The 22,666-nt window shown below is 38.1% G+C and overlaps 1 protein-coding gene across 4 annotated transcripts; it reads right to left on the bottom strand.

The window, feature by feature from the left end:
* Positions 1 to 1,647: 1,647 nt before the first annotated feature.
* Positions 1,648 to 20,878, bottom strand: LOC127429608 (gastrula zinc finger protein XlCGF8.2DB-like). Of its 4 annotated transcripts, XM_051678733.1 has the most exons (5): positions 20,753 to 20,849; positions 19,992 to 20,141; positions 14,166 to 14,436; positions 12,782 to 13,906; positions 1,648 to 7,024 (listed from the first exon to the last, which is right to left on the bottom strand). In XM_051678733.1, exons 4-5 carry the CDS (start codon positions 12,843 to 12,845, stop codon positions 5,973 to 5,975), a joined length of 1,116 nt encoding a protein of 371 aa, XP_051534693.1. In that variant the 5' UTR covers positions 12,846 to 13,906; positions 14,166 to 14,436; positions 19,992 to 20,141; positions 20,753 to 20,849; the 3' UTR covers positions 1,648 to 5,972. The 4 variants fall into 4 exon arrangements, with proteins under 4 accessions (XP_051534693.1, XP_051534692.1, XP_051534694.1 ...); XM_051678732.1 differs by lacking the exon at positions 19,992 to 20,141 and having other exon boundaries at positions 20,753 to 20,878; XM_051678734.1 differs by lacking the exons at positions 12,782 to 13,906; positions 14,166 to 14,436; positions 19,992 to 20,141 and having other exon boundaries at positions 20,753 to 20,855.
* Between the last annotated feature and the right edge of the window lie 1,788 nt (positions 20,879 to 22,666).

Here is a 22,666-nt window from a genome sequence, read left to right on the forward strand (position 1 = left end):
TATGGAGGAGATGACTCAGTGTGCTAAACAAACTGCTTTTGCGAGGAAACAGACCGCCTTTCAGATAATCTTCAACGTGTTTTATACCCCATTCATTTGCAAGTTATCCACAAACGGTGACTCACTCTCGTAACACGCTTGTTGACCGGTAGTCTCTCCTATGATAGAGCCGCGGAGGCTATCCACGAATTAACGGATCTCTGCATATGAACAGGAAGAGCCGTAAACGGACAACTACCTGTCGTAAAACTTTCCAATGTATCGTCGTAAACTCCACACATAGTTCACTGCAAAATGTTTTTAGTGTTAAAGATTAGCGCACAGGCGGTCAATTCATGAAATGAACAGCTGTTTCCACACAAAAGCAGTTTATTCAGCACTGAAGCATCTCCTCTATAGATATCCATAAAAACGGCCTCGTCTCCTCAGTGTACCAGCCATAGAATGTCTATGGACCGCTGTGTTATGCATTGCTAACATTGTAGGCTTCAATTAGTAGAAGGGCTCTGATAAAAGTCATATTAGTTATTTGTTCAATGTAGAGTGTAACCTTTATTATTCAGCAAAACTGAAAGAATGCATCGTTTTCATTGTGTTTTTAAATAAAATTGTATTGACATGAAGCTGATATAAAATACAGTTAATACTTTAATGTTTAAAACGTGGATTTTCGTCTAGTTTCATAGGACCATGGACTAATACAAACCAAATACACAGCAGGAATGACATGTGTCAGTGCACAGATTCCTCTACAAAATTAAAGGACTTGCTGGCTCTATATCATGATGACAACCTCTTTATTTAATTTAAGTGGCATGTTGTCTTATGTGTAATAACATAAGATATGTTACTGAATAGTGAATAATTTATGGTACTTTTAGTTAAACACTTTATTTTTTTATAATACAAATGGCCTTTTCAGCAGCTCCATTAAAGTGATGGCCATGACAGGTCTTTTGACGTCAATGCCGCAAACATGTCAGAATAATTAGAAGAGGTCTGAAATTATTTGCTGTAAATTAACTGAACATCATTGAGAGCATTTAGGGTACATTTTGGGTTGTATTTGGTATATATGGGCTATATTTCTCCCTAATACCAGTGATAGAAAAAAAAGAAAGGAAAATTTCAACTCAATCTCATATACATATGTGGCACATGATTTTGGCTGCAAACATCTTGAAGTCCATTTTATGTTCACGAGCGCAATGAGAGAAGCTTTTTTTTTCCACAGTGGCTCGCATCTTCACTAGGGAACTTGCATTGTTTAATGCTTGAAAACAACTCAAGCTGCTCTCATGCACTAATTAACCTCAAGATTTTCACTGCAAACCCTAAAAAAAGAAAAAAAAAGTGTTTTTGGAAAACTTGGAATCTGATGCATGAGCCACATAGACTATCTATGTAATACTTTTGAGTCCTTTTTTAAGCTTTAAAGTGCGGCACTATCCACTGCCATTGTTTTGAAAAGACATGCAGTTATATTAATTAAAATATCAAATATTATAGTTCAGTTGTTTATAGCACTGATCTGGAAGTCGGCTATTTCTACGGCTGCCCCATTCGCAAAATTGTTGAGTCTGCGATTGAAGAAATTCTATTTAACTATAAATTGAAAAAGATCTGAACAACACAAGATTTCGCTCCTTATTTATTTCTGATATTTTCATGTACAATCAGCATCTGTGGCCTAATGAGGCAAGTGAATGACAGTAATGCACCACATTCAAATAAGAACTCGCACACGCACACATGCAGCTTGAATGATTAATGCAAACAAATTACATAGCAGAAATACTGGTGTGACAAAAATGAAATTTTTCCATAAACATATATTCAGCCACTCTAAGATTTCTGCACTCTGTATCTTAGGGTGCTTTCACACTGGCAGTTTAGTTCGAAACACAGCACGGTTCGCATGAAAAATTGGTAATGTGAAAGCTGTCATGCGGACCGGGGAGCGCACCGTGGCACCGAACCCGAGACTACCTGTAGGTGGTCTGAGTTCGGTTGCAATGGAACTGTAGCGCGATTCACGTGAATGTGAAAGCAACTCAGACTCAGGTGCGCACTCGTTCAGGAAGTAACCTGCGCATGCGTTTTAGCTGATGACGACATCTGTCTATCTATCTATACACCTTATAAATACTATATATAAATACTATTATAGGTTATAAATATAGGGTATAATAGGAGATGACAGTGGCGATAACTTCACCTTGGACACAAATGTAAGCGTGCCGTGTAAACAAAGATGCAAATTAATTCCTTGCAATCAGCTGTCTCCTCAAAAAATGCCGTTTGCGAGCAGCAGCAAGCCGCCTTCCCCTGGACATCTGATGAGTTACACCATGAAGCGTGCACATACGCTGTTGTCGCTCACTCTCCTGTGCATAATGGACCAAAATAACAAAAAAACAAAAAGTATGAAGAGTCACATTGTGTTCTCCATGCGTGTTTGTGATGACGTAAAATGAACACAAATGGACCGAGGTTCGATAGAATCAAGTGAGTGTGAAACCAGACCAAAGCTGCGGGGGGCACCGGGAACAATCGCACTCGGAATCGGACCACAGCAAACGTGCCCAGTGTGAAAGCCCCCTTAATGTCATTGCAAGCAGGTCTTTTCATTTCTCAATGCCATTCAACAGCTATTATTAATACAAAATTAACTTCACTTTCTCCCACACCCCTGTCACACTGGGAGGGGTGGGGGAACAGGTTTGCTTATCTCCAATGCATGGAAATGTACTCCCCTGTCGTCTCTGTGTGACAAAAACTCCTTTGAACTACATGCAGTTACTATTACCCATCCTGTTAAAATCCATTTTGTAGTTATATAATCGCCCTCCAGGTCAACATGGAAATTTCATGGAGGAGCTGGATGTGTTTCTATCATCCTTCCCTGAGGATGGTAGCCCACTTGTTGTGCTTGGTGACTTCAACATCTCAGGTAGGTTCTTCAGGGTGTCTTGGAGGGGAGTGGTCTAAGTCTCACCAACTAGCTACTGGAGTACCTCAGGGTTCAGTACTTGGGCCCCTCCTCTTCTCCATATACATGTCATCTCTGAGATCTGTCATTCAGGCACATGGTTTTTCCTACCATTGCTGCGCTGATAAAACAAATCTACCTCTCATTCCAGCATTACGATCCTACAGTAGCTGCACATATCTCAGCCTGCCTGGTAGACATCTCATGTTGAATGAAAGAACACCACCTCCAACTCCACCTCGCTAAAACCGAACTTCTTGTGATTCCAGTGAGCCCAGCAGTCCAGTACAATTTCACCATTCAACTAGACATGTCAACGATCACACCATCCAAGACAGCCAGAAATCTTGGGGTTGTGTTCGACGATCAGTTAAACTTCATGGACCACATCGCAAAGACAGCCCAATCGTGCAGATTCGCTCTGTACAACAGCAGGAAAATACGGCCCTTCCTATCTGAGCATGCCACACAACTCCTCGCACAGGTGTTTGTGCTATCCAGGCTGGACTACTGCAATGGTCTTCTGGCAGGCCTTTCTGCATGTACAGTCAAACCTCTGCAATTGATCCAGAATGCAGCAGCGCGATTGGTCTTCAACGAGCCCAAAAGAGCGCATGTCACGCCTCTATTCATCAAACTACACTGGCTGCCAATGGTTGCTCGTGTTAAGTTCAAGGCATTGACGCTTGGTTACAGAACAACCCCTGGCTCTGCACTCCCCTATCTTCACTCCCTACTTCAGGTCTACGTCCCCTACAGAAGTTTGCATTCTGTGGGTAACAGGCGCCTCGTAGTGCCATCTCAAAGAAGCAAAAAACCACTGTTCAGGACTTTCACTTCAACTGTTCCTCGCTGGTGGAATGACCTGTCAAACTCCACCCGAGCAGCTGATTCTCTAACATCCTTCAAAAAGCATCTAAAGACACAACACTTCCGTGAGAACTTGACCGAACCCCTTTAGTGCACTCTCTTCTTTTTTATACATATAAAAATAAAATAAAATAAAACTCTTGTCCTCCTTGCCAGGGGTACTTCTCTAAACAATTTGAAACTTGTATTACAGCACTTGTGTTACTACTGCGTCCTTAGGATCATTTGCTTCTGTTGTTCTCCTCATTTGTGAGTCGCTTTGGATAAAAGCGTCTGCTAAATGAATATATGTAAATGTAAGTTGTTAAAGACATGGATGGAGAAATAACAAACTGATGTTGTCAGCGATGTTGCCAAATACTATAAAACTAATAAAATTAACTTAAACCATGCCACTTCCCATTATGAAAGAAAAACATCCTATAAAATTCAATAGCAACATTTTTATGAACTAATTATACTATTGCCATTCTTAAATTTCCTTTGATGAACAAGGAGAAATTTCACAACTAGAGGTAATTTTAGAGAATTCATATTTTAGATTATAAAACCCTTTTGTGAGAAGCTTGTGCATCATATAGCAAGTCTTCTGACTGCATGTAATCACTTGTATGATGAACAGTTTGTAATTTAAGTCCTTATTCACTTTTAAAGGGATAGTTCACCCAAAAATGGTGCACTCTCATCATTTACTCACCCTCATGCCATCCCAGATGTGTATGACTTTCTTCTGCAGAACACAAATTATGATTTTTTTTTAGAAGAATATCCATGTTGTTTTGTCACATGACTCTTGTGTATCAAAAGTTTAACCCTTTACTGACAGCCCAGAGTCTTCTGAAATGAGATCAGTCAGTTTAAATTAAATTATAGATAGCATATTGTCACTGTCCGATGAAAAAAATCATATCTCCACTTTTGGTAATTTTGACTTTATTACCATAAATGGAATGTGCCGAATGACCTCTTCCTACTGTTTGAATTGTGAATCAAAATGATAAATGAAAAGATGTTTAATCAGGCTATTTGTTTAACAAGTACCTCCATTGGCCTTGAGAAGTTTCCGTCAAAACTGCGTATGTCCCACCATTATGTTTTAAAGAGTGCCAACTAATTTACCTCAGCTGTCCAGCCGAAGTGTAGTGAAGAGATTGTCTACATCGCACTGGCTCTGTTATTTCCCTGACAACCAAAGCCATTCATGCACACACAATGTCAGGTGGCTTTAAAAAGTAGACTATACCAGCCATACATTTCCATCTTTGACAGGCAATTTATGCATTGGACCCGGAAAACGCTAAAAAGATTATATCCAAAATGAAATTCTCTAGCAATCGATAACCTACCAACTGAGTTCTGGGAACATGAACAGTTAGACTTGAGTCTGTAACTGAACACGCGCCACTGGAACCCATGATAAGAAAACCATGTATGTCCACATCTGCTAACAAAAATCCATTTAGTCCAAGTCCAATTAAAATATCGAACAGTACACTAACAGATGTGTAATGACAGAATTCTATTTATGGTTCTAAATGTGACTAATAATGTTATTTTCAATTCAGACTGTTTTTTTCATGCTCTTGAAAAATTAAAACACAATGTCCATGCAGAAGGACACAGGATCACACAAGGTTAAAGTTCTGGCCACCATTCACTTGCATTGTATAGACCTACAGAGTTGAGATATTCTTCTTAAAATCTTCATTTGTGTTCTGCAGAGGAAAGACCATCATACACATCTGGGATGGCATGAGTGTGAGTAAATGATGAGAGAATTTTCATTTTTGGGTGAACTCTCCCTTTAAATCAAATCATTTATAATGTCCATAACAGCACAGAAATCTAACGACAGCTCTGTTGATAACATCAAACTTCATTTTTTCAGGCGACACAACATTGAAGTGAGTTTCTACATATGTACTGCCATTGTATTGAAGTCAGGCGACAGGACATTTATTAAATTATTTCCTTTTGTGCTCTGCAGAAGAAAAGTCACTGGGAATGACATGAGGGTGAGTAAATTATTTTCGGCTGAATTATGCCTTTAATCTTATGCCATTTACTGGAAAGCATTGAACCCGAAGATCAACTTTGCTCACTTTTACAGCTAGCGCGAAGACTCCTTGATCGGGTGAAACTTCGAGGGCTTGTGGGATGGTTTCTCTCCAGTATGAATCCTCTCATGTGCTTTCCGTTGCACTAAATAAGTGAAACTCTGATCACAATGTGAGCACTTGTAAGGTTTCTCTCCAGTATGAATTCTCTCATGTGATTTCATGTCTCCTGACAGAGTGAATCTCTTGTCACAATATGAGCACTTGTAAGGTTTCTCTCCAGTATGAATTCTCAGGTGCCTTTTCAAATGGCTGGCTGTAATGAAGCCCTTCCCACAATAAGAGCACACATGATCTTTTACACCAGTATGTATTTTCTCGTGATCTTTCCAAGAGCTCAGCTGTAAAAAACTCTTTCCACAAAATGAACATGAGTAAGGCTTTTCATTTGCATGAATTCGTAGGTGTGCTGTTAGCCGTGACTGCAATATAAATCTTTTACCACACTGATCACAGTTAAATGGCCTTTCATCAGTGTGCCCGCGTAGATGATTTTTCAGAGACTGTGCACGTGTGAAAATTTTTCCACATTGATGACATGTATTAGACTTCACTCCAGTGTGAACGTTCATGTGACTATTCAGATGTTCTTTTAGTCTGAAACGCCATCCACACTGAGAGCATGTAAAAGGCTTCTCTCCAGTGTGAATTCTTATGTGACTTTTAAGATTTGATTTATGCAAACAACTCTTTCCACACTGAGGGCATGTGTATGGCTTTTCTCCAGTGTGAATTCTCATGTGACTTTTCAGCTGTTCTTTTGATCTGAAACTCCTTCCACACTGAAGACAGGTGAACGGTTTCTCTCCAGTGTGAATTCCCATGTGTTTCTTAAGGTTTTTAAGTGCTAAACTCTTTCCACACTGAGGACAGGTGACAGAGTTTTGGGCTTCTGTTCTTCTAGTTCTCCTTTGTGAGGAATTCTTCGCCGTCTGTGAGCAACTAGAAGATTCTTCTTCTTGTATGAAGTTAGAAGATTTCTGATACTGATGTTTCTCCTCCACTTCATTCAGTTCTTGACTTTCTTCTTTCACTTCCATGATGTCTAAAATAAACAATAAATTGCCAAATTAAAAATAGACAAACGTGACATGAAACAAAATAAACATCAAAAGCAGAAAGCAGGGGCATGTCCAGTTTGGACCACAGGTGCCACCCCAAATTCTAAACTATGATTGGTAATTTCCCAAGTCGGAGGACCAGGTAGAACTTTGTTGTCTCGGGGAAACCGCACACAGTCATGTGAAATTAAATATGGCCTGAACGTGCACTGTAGATCACTCTGCATGTCATATACGTGAAATGGCGACACTGAAGGGCACCCGTGAATTGACCGTGACAAAATCAGGTGAGGGCCCATTTCAGCATAAACAATGGTTCCATTCACTGCAAACACATACAACAACACAACAAGCACTGTGATCAGCCGTCCTGGCAGTGTTTGAAGTAAACAGACCAGTCCTCTTCTATCCCAACTAGACAAAAAGTTTCATGCTGTAATCTTCGGCATATTTCATCATCTTATTCTGGCCAAGAACCACTCATTCAGATATGAAATGTCTGACTGACATGTTAAACCAATCACACTTCACTTTCTAATGCAGCCTGGTCTCATGAACATTTAGTAACCATGGAAAAAAATTATTGCAAAATGGAATTATGTGCCTTATTACAGATTTGGCTGCAATTTCCAGGTGAAATATCCAGCGGAAGGCACAAAAAGCAAGTGAAACGGTGTTGTATTCAGACAAGGTTTTTAAGGTGAATATTAGATGGAGATTTTAATAAGTAAAACATACCTCCCTAATCTTAAACTTTAACCTGAACCTAACCAATAGTGTCCAAAAATAAAGTGAGAAATGAAAAGCACAATTTCAGAAGCAACCACGTCATCTCGTGTTGCTGCAATTACACTCTCATCTCACGTGTCAGCTTGCATGCTTGACTGGTCTCAAACCGCATATATCTAAGTCTCAAGTCCAAACACTCAGCAAGGTGAGCTACCGTGGAAGCTAATCACATTGGAATAATTATGTAAATGTAGGTGAGTCTGTAATACAAGTGTTAAAATGTATCGATTTTCAAATGAAAAAAGTGAGTAAAATGAGAATGAAATGAGTAAATGTGTTTCAATGTCATAACATAGCAATGTGTGTAACAGTGCGAAAAAAAGTGTTTAAGTCATAATTAGCCACTGTAGTCGTGATATGTTTGAAAGTGAATAAAACGCACAGTTGTTGTAGTACCTCTAGTGTTAATTTCACCAGCAAACTACACCGAAACGTAGAATTTGGCACATAAGTCAATTTGCAAAAATGTTGCCAAACTAACCTTCACTTTATGAGTCTAGGGCTACGTCTACATTAATCCAGATACATTTGAAAACGGCGTTTTCGAAACGATCTCCGTCTGTTTTTAAGCGTTTTCCAAAAGTTGCTCATCCACAGTGAAGTCCCATTCACAGTCAACGATTTTGTCACTGGATGCGACAGGAGACCATTAATTTTCAACGTGAGCTGGCGACTTCCGGCAACTCGAGCGACAGCGACTGTTGGCGACAGGATGTGGGCGTGTCAAGAGATGTGACAAAGTTGAGAAAAGTTAAACTTTATGCATATGCAGAGCAATATCGCACAGTGATAACCAATGAGAAAAACAGTCATCCGTCTCCTGTGAGATAATAGAGACGAGTGCAGGAAAGACGGAGTTGTTGTTGTCATCAATTTCACTGTTCTATATCATGTTTCTGTTACTACTTAGATGGATATAATAAAACAGTGATGCGTGGAAAACCATGTCAGAAATTGTCAGCATTCTGAGCGAGTTTGATTGATGCACTGAAAGATCGATCTTTGTGTTGATATTATGCATTGAGTTTTGCTGCAGTTTATAACACTTTCCTGTCCAGAATGCTCATTTTTAGCGGCATGTAAACTGATTTCATATCAAATTGGATAATGTACAAGAAATTGTCGACATTGTGAGTTTAATTCATATATTAATAGATTGTTCATCTTGTTCATGATAGGATAAATTGAGCACAGCTATAGTTTATATAAAAACAATTTCCCTTGCAGTATGTTCATTGTTAGAGGCAAAACAAATGATTCCTTGTCAAATAAGAATTATATGTTTGTTTTACTGGCAATATAACTCATCAGTGATCAGAATTTCTAAACTATGGCCAGTTGTGGAGACAACAAATAGCATTAGAGCAACAACAGTAGGAACGGCCATTAGTGACAAGAAATACAGAGACTAGCGCCATCTAGTGACAAAATCACTGACAATGTGATTTTGGGAACATGTGAAAATGTTTTAATCCCCTTACTGTGCATGCGAAAAGTCGCTGTTGCAGTACGGTCTGAAGCGTAATTGTCCTCGTGTTCCGTCGTCGGACACCAACTCAGAGTACACTTCCCATCATATTTGAAGGAATGTAATGTGAAGATTGTACAAAGTAGCATTTATCTTTAACAATGCTATCAAAGTGAATATCAGGCAAAACAGCGCCGCTGTAACACGGGCTGCCATCTTGATTGTTTTGTTTGAATGGATCACATGACTGTGTCACATGACTACAAATACATAATCGTTTTCAGATATATCCATTTTCCCAGTCCACACTACAACGCGAAGACGGCGTTTTCAAATTTATCCACTTTTTCAAAAAGCTTTGTTTTCGCTGACAAAAACGGCATCTTAATGTGGACTTAGATCCTCCACCTGGTCATCTAATGGTTAGACGGACCTGGTGAGGCCTTCAAGCCACAGTGTCTCGCACCCACTGTGAAATCTGGTGGAAGATCGGTGATGATCTGAGGGTGCTGCAGCAAGGCTGGAATTGGGCAGATTCGTCTTTGTGAAGGATGCATGAATCAAGCCACGTACAAGGTTATCCTGGAAGAAAACTTGCTTCCTTATGCTCTGACAATGTTCCCCAACTCTGAGGATTGTTTTTTCCAGCAGGACAATGCTCCATGCCACACATCCAGGTCAATCAAGGTGTGGATGTAGGACCACTGGATCAAAACCCTGTCATGGCCAGCCCAATCTCCAGACCTGAACCCCATTGAAAACCACTGGAATGTGATCAAGAGGAAGATGGATGGCCACAAGCCATCAAACAAAGCTGAGCTGCTTGAATTTTTGCACCAGGAGTGGCATAAAGTCACCCAACAGCAATGTGAAATATTGGTAGAGAGCATGCCAAGATGCATAAAAGCTGTGATTGAAAATCAGGGTTATTCCACCAAATATTGATTTCTGAACTCTTCCTAAGTTAAAACATTAGTTTTTTGTTTAAAAATGAATATGAACTTGATTTCTTTGCATTATTCGAGTTACACTGCATCTTTTTTTGTTATTTTGACCAATTGTCATTTTCTGCAAATAAATGCTCTCCTTTACAATATTTTTATTTGGAATTTGGGAGAAATGTTGTCAGTACTTTATAGAATAAAATAAATATTTTCATTTTGTTCAAGCACATACCTATAAATAGTACATCCAGAGAAACTGATAATTTTGTAGTGGTCTCTTAATTTTTCCAGAGCTGTATAAATAAAAGAGGGGTGTGAATCGGACGTTTCATCATGATAGGATCTTGAATCGATTCTCTTGGCCTACGATCCAATATTTGCAGATACTTCAAAGTCTGCCACGATACGATTAGATTCAGGGGCCTGCGATCAATATTCCGATATAATGTGCCTATTTTACACAATAAATTACATTTTTTTGCCCTCAAATGCAACCAAAATATATTTGTATTATTTTATTCAGCTCTCTGTATCCACATTGGGACATCCACAACAAAATAAGGTACTTCAGATGTTGAAAAAAAATTACACAGATAAATAATATAAAAAATAAAAACAAAATCACTCGTTTGATGACAGCTAATTTTTCAGTTTAGTCCAATTCAAAGTACTTACACTATGCTGTTCCCCTCTTCCCCACTGCCGTTTGTCGAGAAAGGAATATTGTTGTTCAAAATGTTGTTGAAATGTTACTTCAAATGAATGTGTCTCACATTCAAACATAGAATGTATGAAGGAGTATAGCGCTCGTTGCACATGCGTGAGATGCTCGCACTTTCTCAATAAAGAGCTCTTTTCCACTTCAAAGCCCACACATTATGCACAATCACTTCACAATGGTGAGCGGCGTATTATATAATTTAATGAACTAACCAGATCGCCCTCTGTCCCATTCACGGATACGAGGCAAGCCCTTACGTGCCAAGCCCATTTCTGATTGGGTGCTAAAAATGATCGAACATGGTTATACAATCCATTTGCACGTCGGTTGCCCCATTTCAGCGGCGTTCAGCCTTCCACGATTCCATCCGAAAACACTGGTCTGAATGTCCGCTGGGCGAAAAGCACACTTTTCCCCAGCCAGTAAATTCTCTTTTTGGGAGTCCTTTCTAGGAGTTCATCTCGACTCTGTGAGCATGTGCACGCACCTCATGAATGAGCGTGTACAGACCATTCTTCGGTGTCTGTCTCAGTTCAAACTGGGAAAACATTACCACTGAAGTCATTTCAGAGAATGCTGGATTTTATGGCAGCAGCATCCGCTGTCATACCATTAGGTCTGTTACACATGAGACCTCTCCAGTACTGGCTCAAGCAATGTTCCACATTGCGCCTGCTCTAGCACCATGGACAGCGCTGGCCTCCTACCAACAGGGTGTTATGCTGGGTCAAATTTTCAGAAGAAAAGTGCTGACCACAGATGCATCCAACACAGGTTGGGGCGCGGTGTGTGATGGACGCCCGACTTTTGGCACCTGGACAGTTGCGAAACAGGCGTGGCACGTCAACCGCCTAGAGCTATTGGCTGTCTTTCTAGCTTTGAGAGCTTTTCATTCTGTCATTGTGAATCATCACATCGGTTATGAACACCATTTTACAGGCTAGAGCACAGTCCATGAGACTCCTTTATGCACTGAAATCAAATGTGTTCACTAATTGGTGCTTTTCACATGGCAAAGACCCACTGATCTGCCCAACACCTGAAATTCGTACATTTCTTTAAAAGCGATTGGACGCAGGGCTCACACCGTCAACGCTCAAAGTTTATTTTGCGATTATATCTGCATGTCACGCACCTGAAGCCGGCACCTCTATAGGCAAACATGATAATCATAAAGTTCCTTAGGGCAGCGAGGCAGCTAAACCCCCCTCGTCCGGCTACAGTCCCGACTTGGGACCTAACTTAGTCCTAAATGCGCTCACGGGGCCTCCCTTCAAGCCTCTGGACTATGTTGAATTGTGTGTGCTTTGGCCTCCCCATTCTGATGGTTGATGTGAACATTAACTAAAGCTCCTGACAAGTATCTGCATGATTTTACGCACTGCAGCCACACGATTGGCTGATTAGATAATCGCATGGATGATTGTTGGTGCCTGACGTGCTTGTTTGAGTATTTCTGTAACAGCTGATCTCCTGGGATTTTCACACACAACAGTCTCTAGAATTTACTCAGAATGGTGCCAAAAACAAAACAAAAAAACATTCAGTGAGGGGCAGCTCTGCAGATGGAAATGCCTTGTTGATGAGAGAGGTCAACAGAGAATGGCCAGACTAGTTCAAACTGACAAAGTCTACGGTAACTCAGATAACCACTCTGTACAATTGTGGTGAGAAGAATAGCATCTCAGAATGCTACTCTGTGATGCGGGTTGGCACTCTTTAGGCGGCATGAGGGGGACCTACACAATATTAGGCAGGTGGTTTTAATGTTGTGACTGATCCGTGTATATATATTCTGAGTGTTCCCCTCCTGGCTCACCATGAGGGTCATTCACTTGTGGCATACTCATGTCGGTCGCTGTCCCGCAGGAATGTGGCATCATGTTTCATCTCTGGGAAGGTTATGTCCTGTAGTGTGGTGTGATGGGACTCTGTTCCCCATAGCGTCAACTTAGTGACGCAATGTCAAGTGACACTAAATCGTAAAGGAACGTCTCCATTACATATGTAACCTCTGTTCCCTGAGATGAAGGGAACGAGACATTACATAAGCTGGCCGCACTATGGACTCAGGGTTTTTTGAGGTGAGAGTGATGTGCTCTTTGTCCCTCAGTCAGAAAATTCTGAGGAATGGTGTTTGCTTTCCAGCTTTTATACCGGACAGCTTTGCGCCTAAAAGGGCGGGGCTTAAACACCATAGCCAATCCTGACGTTATTGTAGAAGGGTTTCAACTAGGTTGTGTAGAAGGACACTCCCCATAGCATCAGCTTAGTAATGCAATGTCTCGTTCCCTTCATCTCATGGAACAAAGGTTACATACGTAACCGAGATGCTTTTAGACTACAACCTGAACAGCTCTAGTGACGAAAAAAGGAATATGGAGATTGATGTTTGACGGGTCATTTCATTTATGATTACATGGACAGAAAATGTTGCAATTTTCAAAATGAAATTTGAAATATTTAGAATTTTGCCTCAATATGGTTTGTTATATTTCAAATTGTAATATATTGTCCCATCTCTAAACAAAGTATTCTCGAAATGTAAGCTTTGAGTGTGCGCCTGAAGAAATTCTATTTAAACAGTGAATTCTCATGTGCCTCTTAAGATCTTTTCACACTTAAAACTTTTATCACACTGAGGGCACTTGTATGGTTTCTCCTCAGTGTGAACACTTAGGTGTCTTTTATGCGTGAAACTTTTTCCACATTGAGGGCATGTGAACGGTTTTTATCCAGTGTCAATTCTCATGTGTTCCTCGAGTATATATTTAAATCTGAAGCTCTTTCCACACTGAAGGCAGGTGAAAGAGTTTTTGTCTTCTGTTCTTCGAGTTTTCCTTTGAAAGAAATTCTTCTTGTGTGAAGTTTGAAGACTTCTGATATTGATGTTTCTCCTCCACTTCATTCAGTTCTTGACTTTCCTCTTTCACTTCCATTATGTCTAAAATAAACAATCAAATTAAATATAGACAAACGTGACATGAAATGAAAATAAATATCAATAGCAGAGAGTAACAGGGGTCAAGTTTCTATTTGTATGTGATACTAGATTGTAGATTTGCTTAATCATTATCTGTTTGGTTAAACCTGTGATTTTCTAACTACAGCCACCAAATCTGGTGAACTGTATGAGGTTGTTACATGAATGTTCCTAAGCAATCAATAATGAAAGAAAAATAATTTTTTTAATTAACACCAACCTCTTTGTTCCTCAGTATCTTCATTCTGTTTCAGTTTCATTCTGCATGATTCTGAATAACTCATGTCCTCACTTTTCTCTTAAACAAACTCCATCTTTTCCATTGTATGTGACAAAAATTTCAGTTGTTACACCTGGAGTTCTTCCTGCTGGTCTGAAGCACTTCTCTTGTAGGATGATGGGAATATTCACAGTATTTATTGGTAAATAGTTGCGGGAGTGGCTTCACTGAAAGTGTGAATTTTCATCACTGTTATGGATGACCAAAGGATCTGCCAAAATAAAAAAAAATAGTCAAGTCACTGAAATAATTTGAAATCCTGTTTTATTATAGATTCTCATTTTATTCACACATTTATGAACATGTCTGTGTTTAAAACCCCATTCACAAACATATGGGTGGAGGAAATACCAAAATTTAAAGAAACCAAAAAAACAAAAAAGGCTATAATTGCATGCTATGCTCCTCATTTTTAAGATGCTAAGTTCAAAAAAGGACATAAAAGGCAGCATGAAGGTAATCCATATGACTCAGTTGGTTTAATTCATGTCTTCTGAAGTGATATGATTGCTTTGGGTGACAAACAGACCAAAATTGAAGGCCTTCGTTTACAGCGCTCTGTGCATGCATCAAGTACGTGGAAGTGTTGCTGCATCCCAATTCGCCTTTTTATACTATGCCCCTAAAGTGTGCAATCTTTTTGTGACAGAAAAGTGTCTACTCTATAGAGTTTAGCAAAAAAGGGTTTTGGGACATATTATCACGTCATAAAATTGCATCTTGTAACCAAAAACCCCTCAGTTGCATTGTTACGAGTATCCTGCCACCGTATATCGGCCTGTCAATCATCATATGTTTCCTACCGTATTGGAGAACAAACAGCGAGTCACTGAATATCTGTCGCTGGGTGTTTTGTGTGGAGAGCCGCTAATATTTTGATAGAATCATGCATGTATTTAATGCAAACCAAACTCATCTCTTTTCCTATCGTTATGTCTATACAATGTGTGATGTTCACAATGTGTTGCAGATTAAATATAACAAGGATCACAGTTATATTTGAAGTTCAAATGTGATCTTATAATTCATCGTTCATCATCAACTAAAGTAAAGATCTTCTATTATATACTTAAATGTTATACCAAGTCGGAAAGTCAGAACAAATGAATGACATTGTGCTGGATCACATTATTTCTTTATTTTACCTTTGATGTATTTACCAAATACATCATTACAACTATGGATGCATCGATCCGATACCTGGATCGGTATCGGCTCCGATACTGATGTTTTTAGGCAGATCGGGTATCGGTTCGACGAGCCTTATCCAAATCCGATAGCCTACTGTGTATCATGTTCATTACTGTCAAGCACCAAAACTGATATAAAAGAACCATAAAAACACCATTAAAGTAGTTATGACTCGTGCATTTTATTCAAAGCCACTTCAAGACATGGGATAGCTTTGTGAATCGCAAAAGACTGTGTTTAATAAGTAAATATACAGTATGCACGCACAGCGCCTGCGCATTAGTGAAAGGCGCTGCTCTGTTGACACGCACACATAAGCACAGGCAAGCTGGTGATGCACTCGCGGCTATTTTCAGCCTTCATGCGGTGTGCAATATTTGAGTGCTACTCACGGACAACATCTCTGATGTAGATGCTCAATAGTTCAGTTCACTTATAATATGCATTTAGAACGGCACCAGAGGAGCATTTTACCAAAGTCTAAATAACTTTTTTAATAAACGAATTAAACTACTGTGAACTTGCCTACAAACAAACACAGGACTTCCTGGAGAGTTCAGAAAGTAAAAATAAATCCAGAGGGTTTTAAAGTTGCACGATATATTACAAATGTTGTATTTAAAATTCTTAAAGTCAATAAGAATAATACAAATAATAATAATGTATTATTATTATCATTATTACTGGTTTCTTTTTTTTTCTGAAGACTTAGACTGGAATTACTGTTAATTTTGCTAATACATTATCCAGTAGACTAGTTAACAATGAAGTTTTTCTTAATAAGCTATACATTTATATTGAAATAATGTGTAGGGGTTCTCAATGGGGGCATCAGAGAATGCATAATGGTAAGATCAGGATTATTAATCACTTAGACCTTTTTATGATCACTGTAAATGGAGCTGCTTGATCGTTTGCAATTTAATGAGCTGATCAGCATCTTCATCCATCAGCAAGAACAAAGTAGTTGCTATTCACAGCGTTCAAACAAACTTACGTAACATTTAATATTGTCTTATGTTGTAAAAACATGATGAAGTAGAGATGTGGCGCCGGTCTCATCGCCAAGTTTGTAGTTTTTCACGTTATGACAACTGTAGTTCTGAAGCGAACGGTCAACTCTTCTTCCGTCGAGCAAGAGATTGTGGGCGATATTAGCCGAAAAAGTGTTCACGGATCCACACTTTGGAAATCTACCAAAACAGTAGACCATACGGGCAACTTTGGGACACTCATTTCCAAATACTCTGATTTGGGACACCCTAATTCGTATCTCGGTTACCGTTTAGGGCAGTAGGTTCCGGATTGGGAAGCAGGGCATGTGAATGAGCTTTTCTCATGAAGGCGCCAAGGAGACTACGGATGTCAATATTTAGTCAATGAAAACGTAGATTTTGGTCTGTTTCTCACCCAAAGCACTCTAATGACTTCAGAAGACATGGAATAAACAACTCGAGTCACAGATTACTTTTATGTAGGGCTGGGCGATTTTTTTCGATTAATTTGAATGTACATTTTGACAAAAAAAAAAAAAATAATTAATCGTCGATTCGCGTAAAAATATTTGCAAACGCTATAGTTGTCAATCCACCAAAGGCTGAATAAGGAAGAGAAAAATTTTCATAGCGCTTGGCTTGATGCTGCCCCCAATCTGATCAGCTGCACATGTGTGCTCGCTCTAAATGTACGTAACACATCAACAATATGGAGACTGATATAAAAGACACCTGTAATATTCCCAATATGATTGTACAGTGCTCAACTTCATCATGCATGTATCAGTTGCTGCACAGGTTTTAAAATCAAATGTAAGACTTTTTAAGACCTTTAAGACTTGAACAAATAAAATAATACCGTATGTCCATACCAGACCATATTAAAATTGGTTTATGAACCAATATATCAACACATATGAATTAGAGGTCGACTGATATTGGATTTTGCTGATACAATGTGTCGAAAGAAAGGTAATAATTGATTAATTGGCTGATATTTTTTAATATTAATTTATTGAATGTATTAAGAATGGCAGGTACAGACACAGAGGCAACAAGAAGCAAAAGTCCCAATAATAACCAGAAAAAGGTGAAGATTTGTTGCATACTTGAGACTTAACTATAAACAAGCAAAAATTCAACGGGGACTCTTATTCTGAAATGTCTATGCTCCCAGCTGCTCACAGAAACCGATAAGGGAAATAAAATACACACTCTTACAATCATCTGCAATGTATTACTACAGTATATAAACACTGTAAAGTAAACATTGTCATGTAACAAATATGAGCAGTAATTCACTGATTGTGAACCGCCCTGAAACCGCCGGAAGCGCTCTATCATGAGCTCCCTGCGTGCTCGGAGAACGTGCAACAGTGCCGTGTCTTCACTTTGAAGTGCACAGCGCATACAAACTATATATTTATTTAATTAAAGCACAGCTTTTTGCGGTTTAATAATTACATTAGGCCATTTCGTGATCCCGGTTTTTCCATCCCCAAATTTAAGACAGCTTTAAACAATAATTAAGACTTTTGTTAAACCATTTAAGACTTTTTATGGCCTTAAATTTTAAAAAATTGAATTTAAGACATTTTAAAACTTAAGGACCCACGGAAACCCTGATGTATATGCCTGCTTAATAAGAACTGGCCTCGGCTTCTAGTGCATGTTGATGAATGGTCTCCTTTCTTTTAATACCTATATTAAAGCGTTAGTTACGTGACAGTTCTGGGCACTTAATTTAAAATTTTATGGATAGGCTGTATATGGGAGAATCAAACACTGCTCCTTTGTTTACCATGATGATTTAGATAGATCGCTAATTATTACTTTGTACTGTAATGTGTTTCAAGGGTAGTCTACATCTATGGCCAACATTTGGGAAGCAATCTTTTTGACAAACATTGTGAGTTGAACTGTAATGATAAATCATTTCATTTTGCTGCACTGCTCAGAGTGTTTTCAGAGGACTGAAAATGGTGAATGCAGATTAACAGATTTTTAAATACAGCCTTTTGCTGTTTAGTAATTGGCCACAATTTCAGACTTAATTCAATCAATCATGCAGCCTTAATGGATACCACACCTATGTTTTAGAGGTCAAGCCTGCTGGCTCCAGAGTTTTTTTTTTTTCCCCCACATACATTTTTTCACGTCCGTAAAGCAAGTTCATTTCCCAGGGAAAAAAATTATTTGTCTACTCTGAAAATGTTCTGATGTGTGTGGACTCTATCTGCAGGGGTTTATGATTATACATACAAATGGTTTTATTTACAATGAGTACTTAATAGATAAACTTTATAATTTCTAGATATTGATTTCTAGAAATCTTTCTAGATAGACTTACTGGTTTAGATAAAAAAATAATACCTGCACTGGCTAAGAAGTATTTTGCATTTTTCTTATTTTATACTTTTATTCTGAACATCTGGGTTTATTAGATTTTCATTTATTTTACATTTACACTATGTTGACTACTTCCTGTGTGGTGCACATTTTTGTGCATTTATCTTGCACACCTACAGTGAAAAGAACTTTGATTTCTCTAATCCAGGTTTGCCTCGTACATTTAAAAGTAGAGGTCGACCAATTTTGCAGATAAGATGACTAAGGTGGTGGAAAAGGCAGATAATGATTAATCGGCCGATAGTTTTTAACATTTATTTATAGAATGTTAAAAACATTTTAGTCTTTCGCCATTTTTCTTTGCATGCCCTCGCTTCAATTTAGAACACTTAACTATCTGATCAAAATAAAATATGCAATGAAGCGAGGATAAAAAAAAAATAATATTGGCAATGATGCAAGATTTAGGTCCAGCAAATCTCTACGTGATTGTTAATAACAATAATAATAATAATAATAATAATAAAAACTCTCTGCAACTTTCGGCATATACTTTGCCGATAACCAATATAAAAACAAAAAAAATGTTTTTTTAAATTATCGGCACCAATACATCAGTCTATGTTTACCTTTATTTTAAAAATTTTTTTTTAAAAACTACATTTAATTTTTTTGCCGTATCGCCAAGCCGTACTTTCATGCTGCTTTTAAGTCCTTTTCGGAGCTTGAAGGTTTTGGACCCAATAAACTTAAATTGTATGGACAACAGCACATCACACATTCTTCAAAATATATTTTTTTGTGTTGTGCAATACAAAGGAAGTCATGCTTGTTTGGGGCATCATGAGGGAATGAGAGAATTATCTCTTCAAAGAACACATTTAGGTTTAAAGCTCTTTCACAATATTTGGAGGGAAAAAAAATAAAGATGAAGAAATACCAAAATTAAAAGAAACCAGAAATAAAAAAATGTCTAATGGATTAATAAAAGAATAAACATAGAACAAAATATATTTTGTTCCCAAAAAAACACAAATAGCCATTTGTCTGCACGAAACAATTTCCACATTTTGCGTTTTAACTTCTAACTTTTCATTTAGCGATTGTGTAACTGTGTTTTTAATTTTGTTTTACTTTTACACGAAACATAATTTATCACAGACTAAATAAATGCTGTCAAATGAATAGATTATTTAAAATGCAAAATTAAAAGTTGTCATCATTTACTCACCCTCATGTCAGTCCAAACACTCTTCTATGGAATTCTGAAGGATGTTCCATTTGCTGATTTCAACACAATGGCAGTTGATGAAAGCATTAAAAAGACCCGAAGACTTCATAAAAATAGTCCATGCGGCTTGTGTGTCATATTCCAAGTCTTCTGAAACCATACGATTTTGTGGAAATAACTCTAAATGCACGAAAAGTTATTTTTCGCCATAGCTCATAATTGCGCATTCACGAGCGCATGAGATAAGATTGTTCACAATGCCACGCGCTTAAACTTTGCAAAAGCAAAAACATCACGCGAACAAGCTTCTTTCAACCTGCTCTAGGGCGAAACAGAATTTTGTGATCTGTGAATGTGACCAAGCCTTCACGTATTTGGCTAAACCTAACCATGGACATCTCACAACAAATAACAAGGCAATGTAATTCAATGTAAAATAAATAATGCATAGCAACAAATGTGCTCGTGGGGTATTTCCATCACTTTAGGGAACTTCTATTAAAGATTTGATCCATTTCCATGACTTTTCCAGGCCTAGCCATCACAATTATACATTTCCAAGATATTTCCAGGTTCCTGCTCGTTAAGTAAACCACATCTCTAGCAAATGCACTATCATCACGTGGCTTACAATATGTAATCATCTACATTTAGCAACAGTAAATAACTGCACGTAAACAGCACACACCTATTCAATACAAACAGTCTTTATTCAGTTCAGTTGAGCCTCTGTTATTAGCTGCCTGTTTAAAGCGTTTTACCTGTTGTAGTTTTTGTTCTCTTTCTTCTCATCTGGATTTAATTTAGTTTGCGCTCTCAGAACTCCCTCCAAACTGCCGCTTTGATGCTGCCGCCGCCCGCGACCACATCGGCTTCTTCAGGGGGATTCTAGCGGGTTCCAAACCGTCTGAAAAGGTGCATACCGCCACCTACTGTATTGTAGTGTGAAGAGAATGAGGTCTATGTATATTAAGATATTTTCCTAGTACCTATGTTTAATGCATAACTGCCAGGGTTGGGAGGGTTACTTTTGAAATGCATTCCACTACAGATTACAGAATACATGCTGTAAAATATAATTTGTAACGTATTCCGTTAGATTACTCAAGGTCAGTAACGTATTCGAAATACTTTGGATTACTTCTTCAGCACTGGTAGATTTTTTCACTTGTTTTGACTATAAAAACTCTGCCAGTACAGTAAGACAAAATACACATTAAAAATACATTCTCTGAAAAAACTAAATATCTTATTTAGTGTTGTTTCTAAAACAAGATAAATCAAATTGATCTTGTTTTAAGGAATTTTAGATATTTTTACAGGAAAACAATACAAAAAATTATTATCAAGAATACGATTTTTGCACTAATATCAAAGGTCTTACTATAAAAAAAACAAAAATTATGATCCAACGTGAATTTTCTTGGTAAAAAAAAAAAAATATGATCATGTCTGGTAACATGCATGTAAAATGGCTAGAAATAGCATTTTAGCTTAGTGTAAAGCTGACAATTTGCACAAGGTTTATTTCTATTTCTTCTGCTCCTTACTTACTTCAAACGTACTTCTCTGTCTGCTCGTATGAATGTAACACATCATAAGAAAGTGTTTCACCTCTGTTCAAATGCACTGTGGATCACATAATTTATATGTATAAATGTTTTCCATCTGAAAGGACTAAATACTAAATGAAACAAATGACAATAAAATGCAAATCAAAATACTTTTTGAATGTAACTGTATTATAATTACCAATTGTTTAAATTGTAACTATAGTAGAACACAGTTGGGGCAGTGGTGGCTCAGTGGTTAAGGCTCTGGGTTACTGCTCAGAAGGTTGGGGGTTCAAGCTCCAGTACTGCCAAGATGCCACTGTTGGGCCCTTGACCAGGGCCCTTGACCCTATCTGCTCCAGGGGTGCCATATCATGGCTGACTCTGCACTCTGACCCCAGCTTGGTTGGGATATGTGAAAACAAAAGAATTTCACTGTATATGTGTGATAAATAAATCAAAATTATAATTACTTATATTTAGTATTTTAAATACGTAATCCCGTTACATGTATTCCGTTACTCCACAACACTGTGCATAACTGCATTTATTATTTTACCTGCTTGGTCTGATATTTAAGATAATGCATATTGAGAATTCAACATATGCTTTCGGAATTCCACCCTTTCCCTATAATTCTATCAGGGTGTACTGGGTGGCTCAAAAAGCTGAAACCCCATTGAACTGCAATCAAACCTTAGGACGTTTTTTGTCTCATTAGCAGTGTTGGACAAGCTATTCAAAAAAATGTAGCTAGGTAAGCTACCAACTACTCAACAGAAAATGTGGTTAAGCTAAGCTAAACACTACACTTCAGAAAAAGCTGCTTGTTTTAAAAACTAGCGAAGCTACCGTCTCGCTGCTCAGAAATGTAGTTTAGCTAATAGCTTCACTATTTGTCATGAAGCTATACTGCCCATCACATCTCATTATGTACATTTGTACAGAATAAAGTATAATTTTTATAATCTATTTATTCTAAGGATTGTTATTTAAGAAACTATTTGAAAGCATATCTTAAATTGCAAAAACAACAAAAAAAAAAAATTCATTGCATTACCCAGCCAGCCACCACAAACCACTGTGATTGGTCCACTTTGGCCAGCGCTGAAAAATTTACAA

Source organism: Myxocyprinus asiaticus, chromosome 39, assembly GCF_019703515.2.
Source record: "Myxocyprinus asiaticus isolate MX2 ecotype Aquarium Trade chromosome 39, UBuf_Myxa_2, whole genome shotgun sequence".
Taxonomy (NCBI): Eukaryota; Metazoa; Chordata; class Actinopteri; order Cypriniformes; family Catostomidae; genus Myxocyprinus; species Myxocyprinus asiaticus.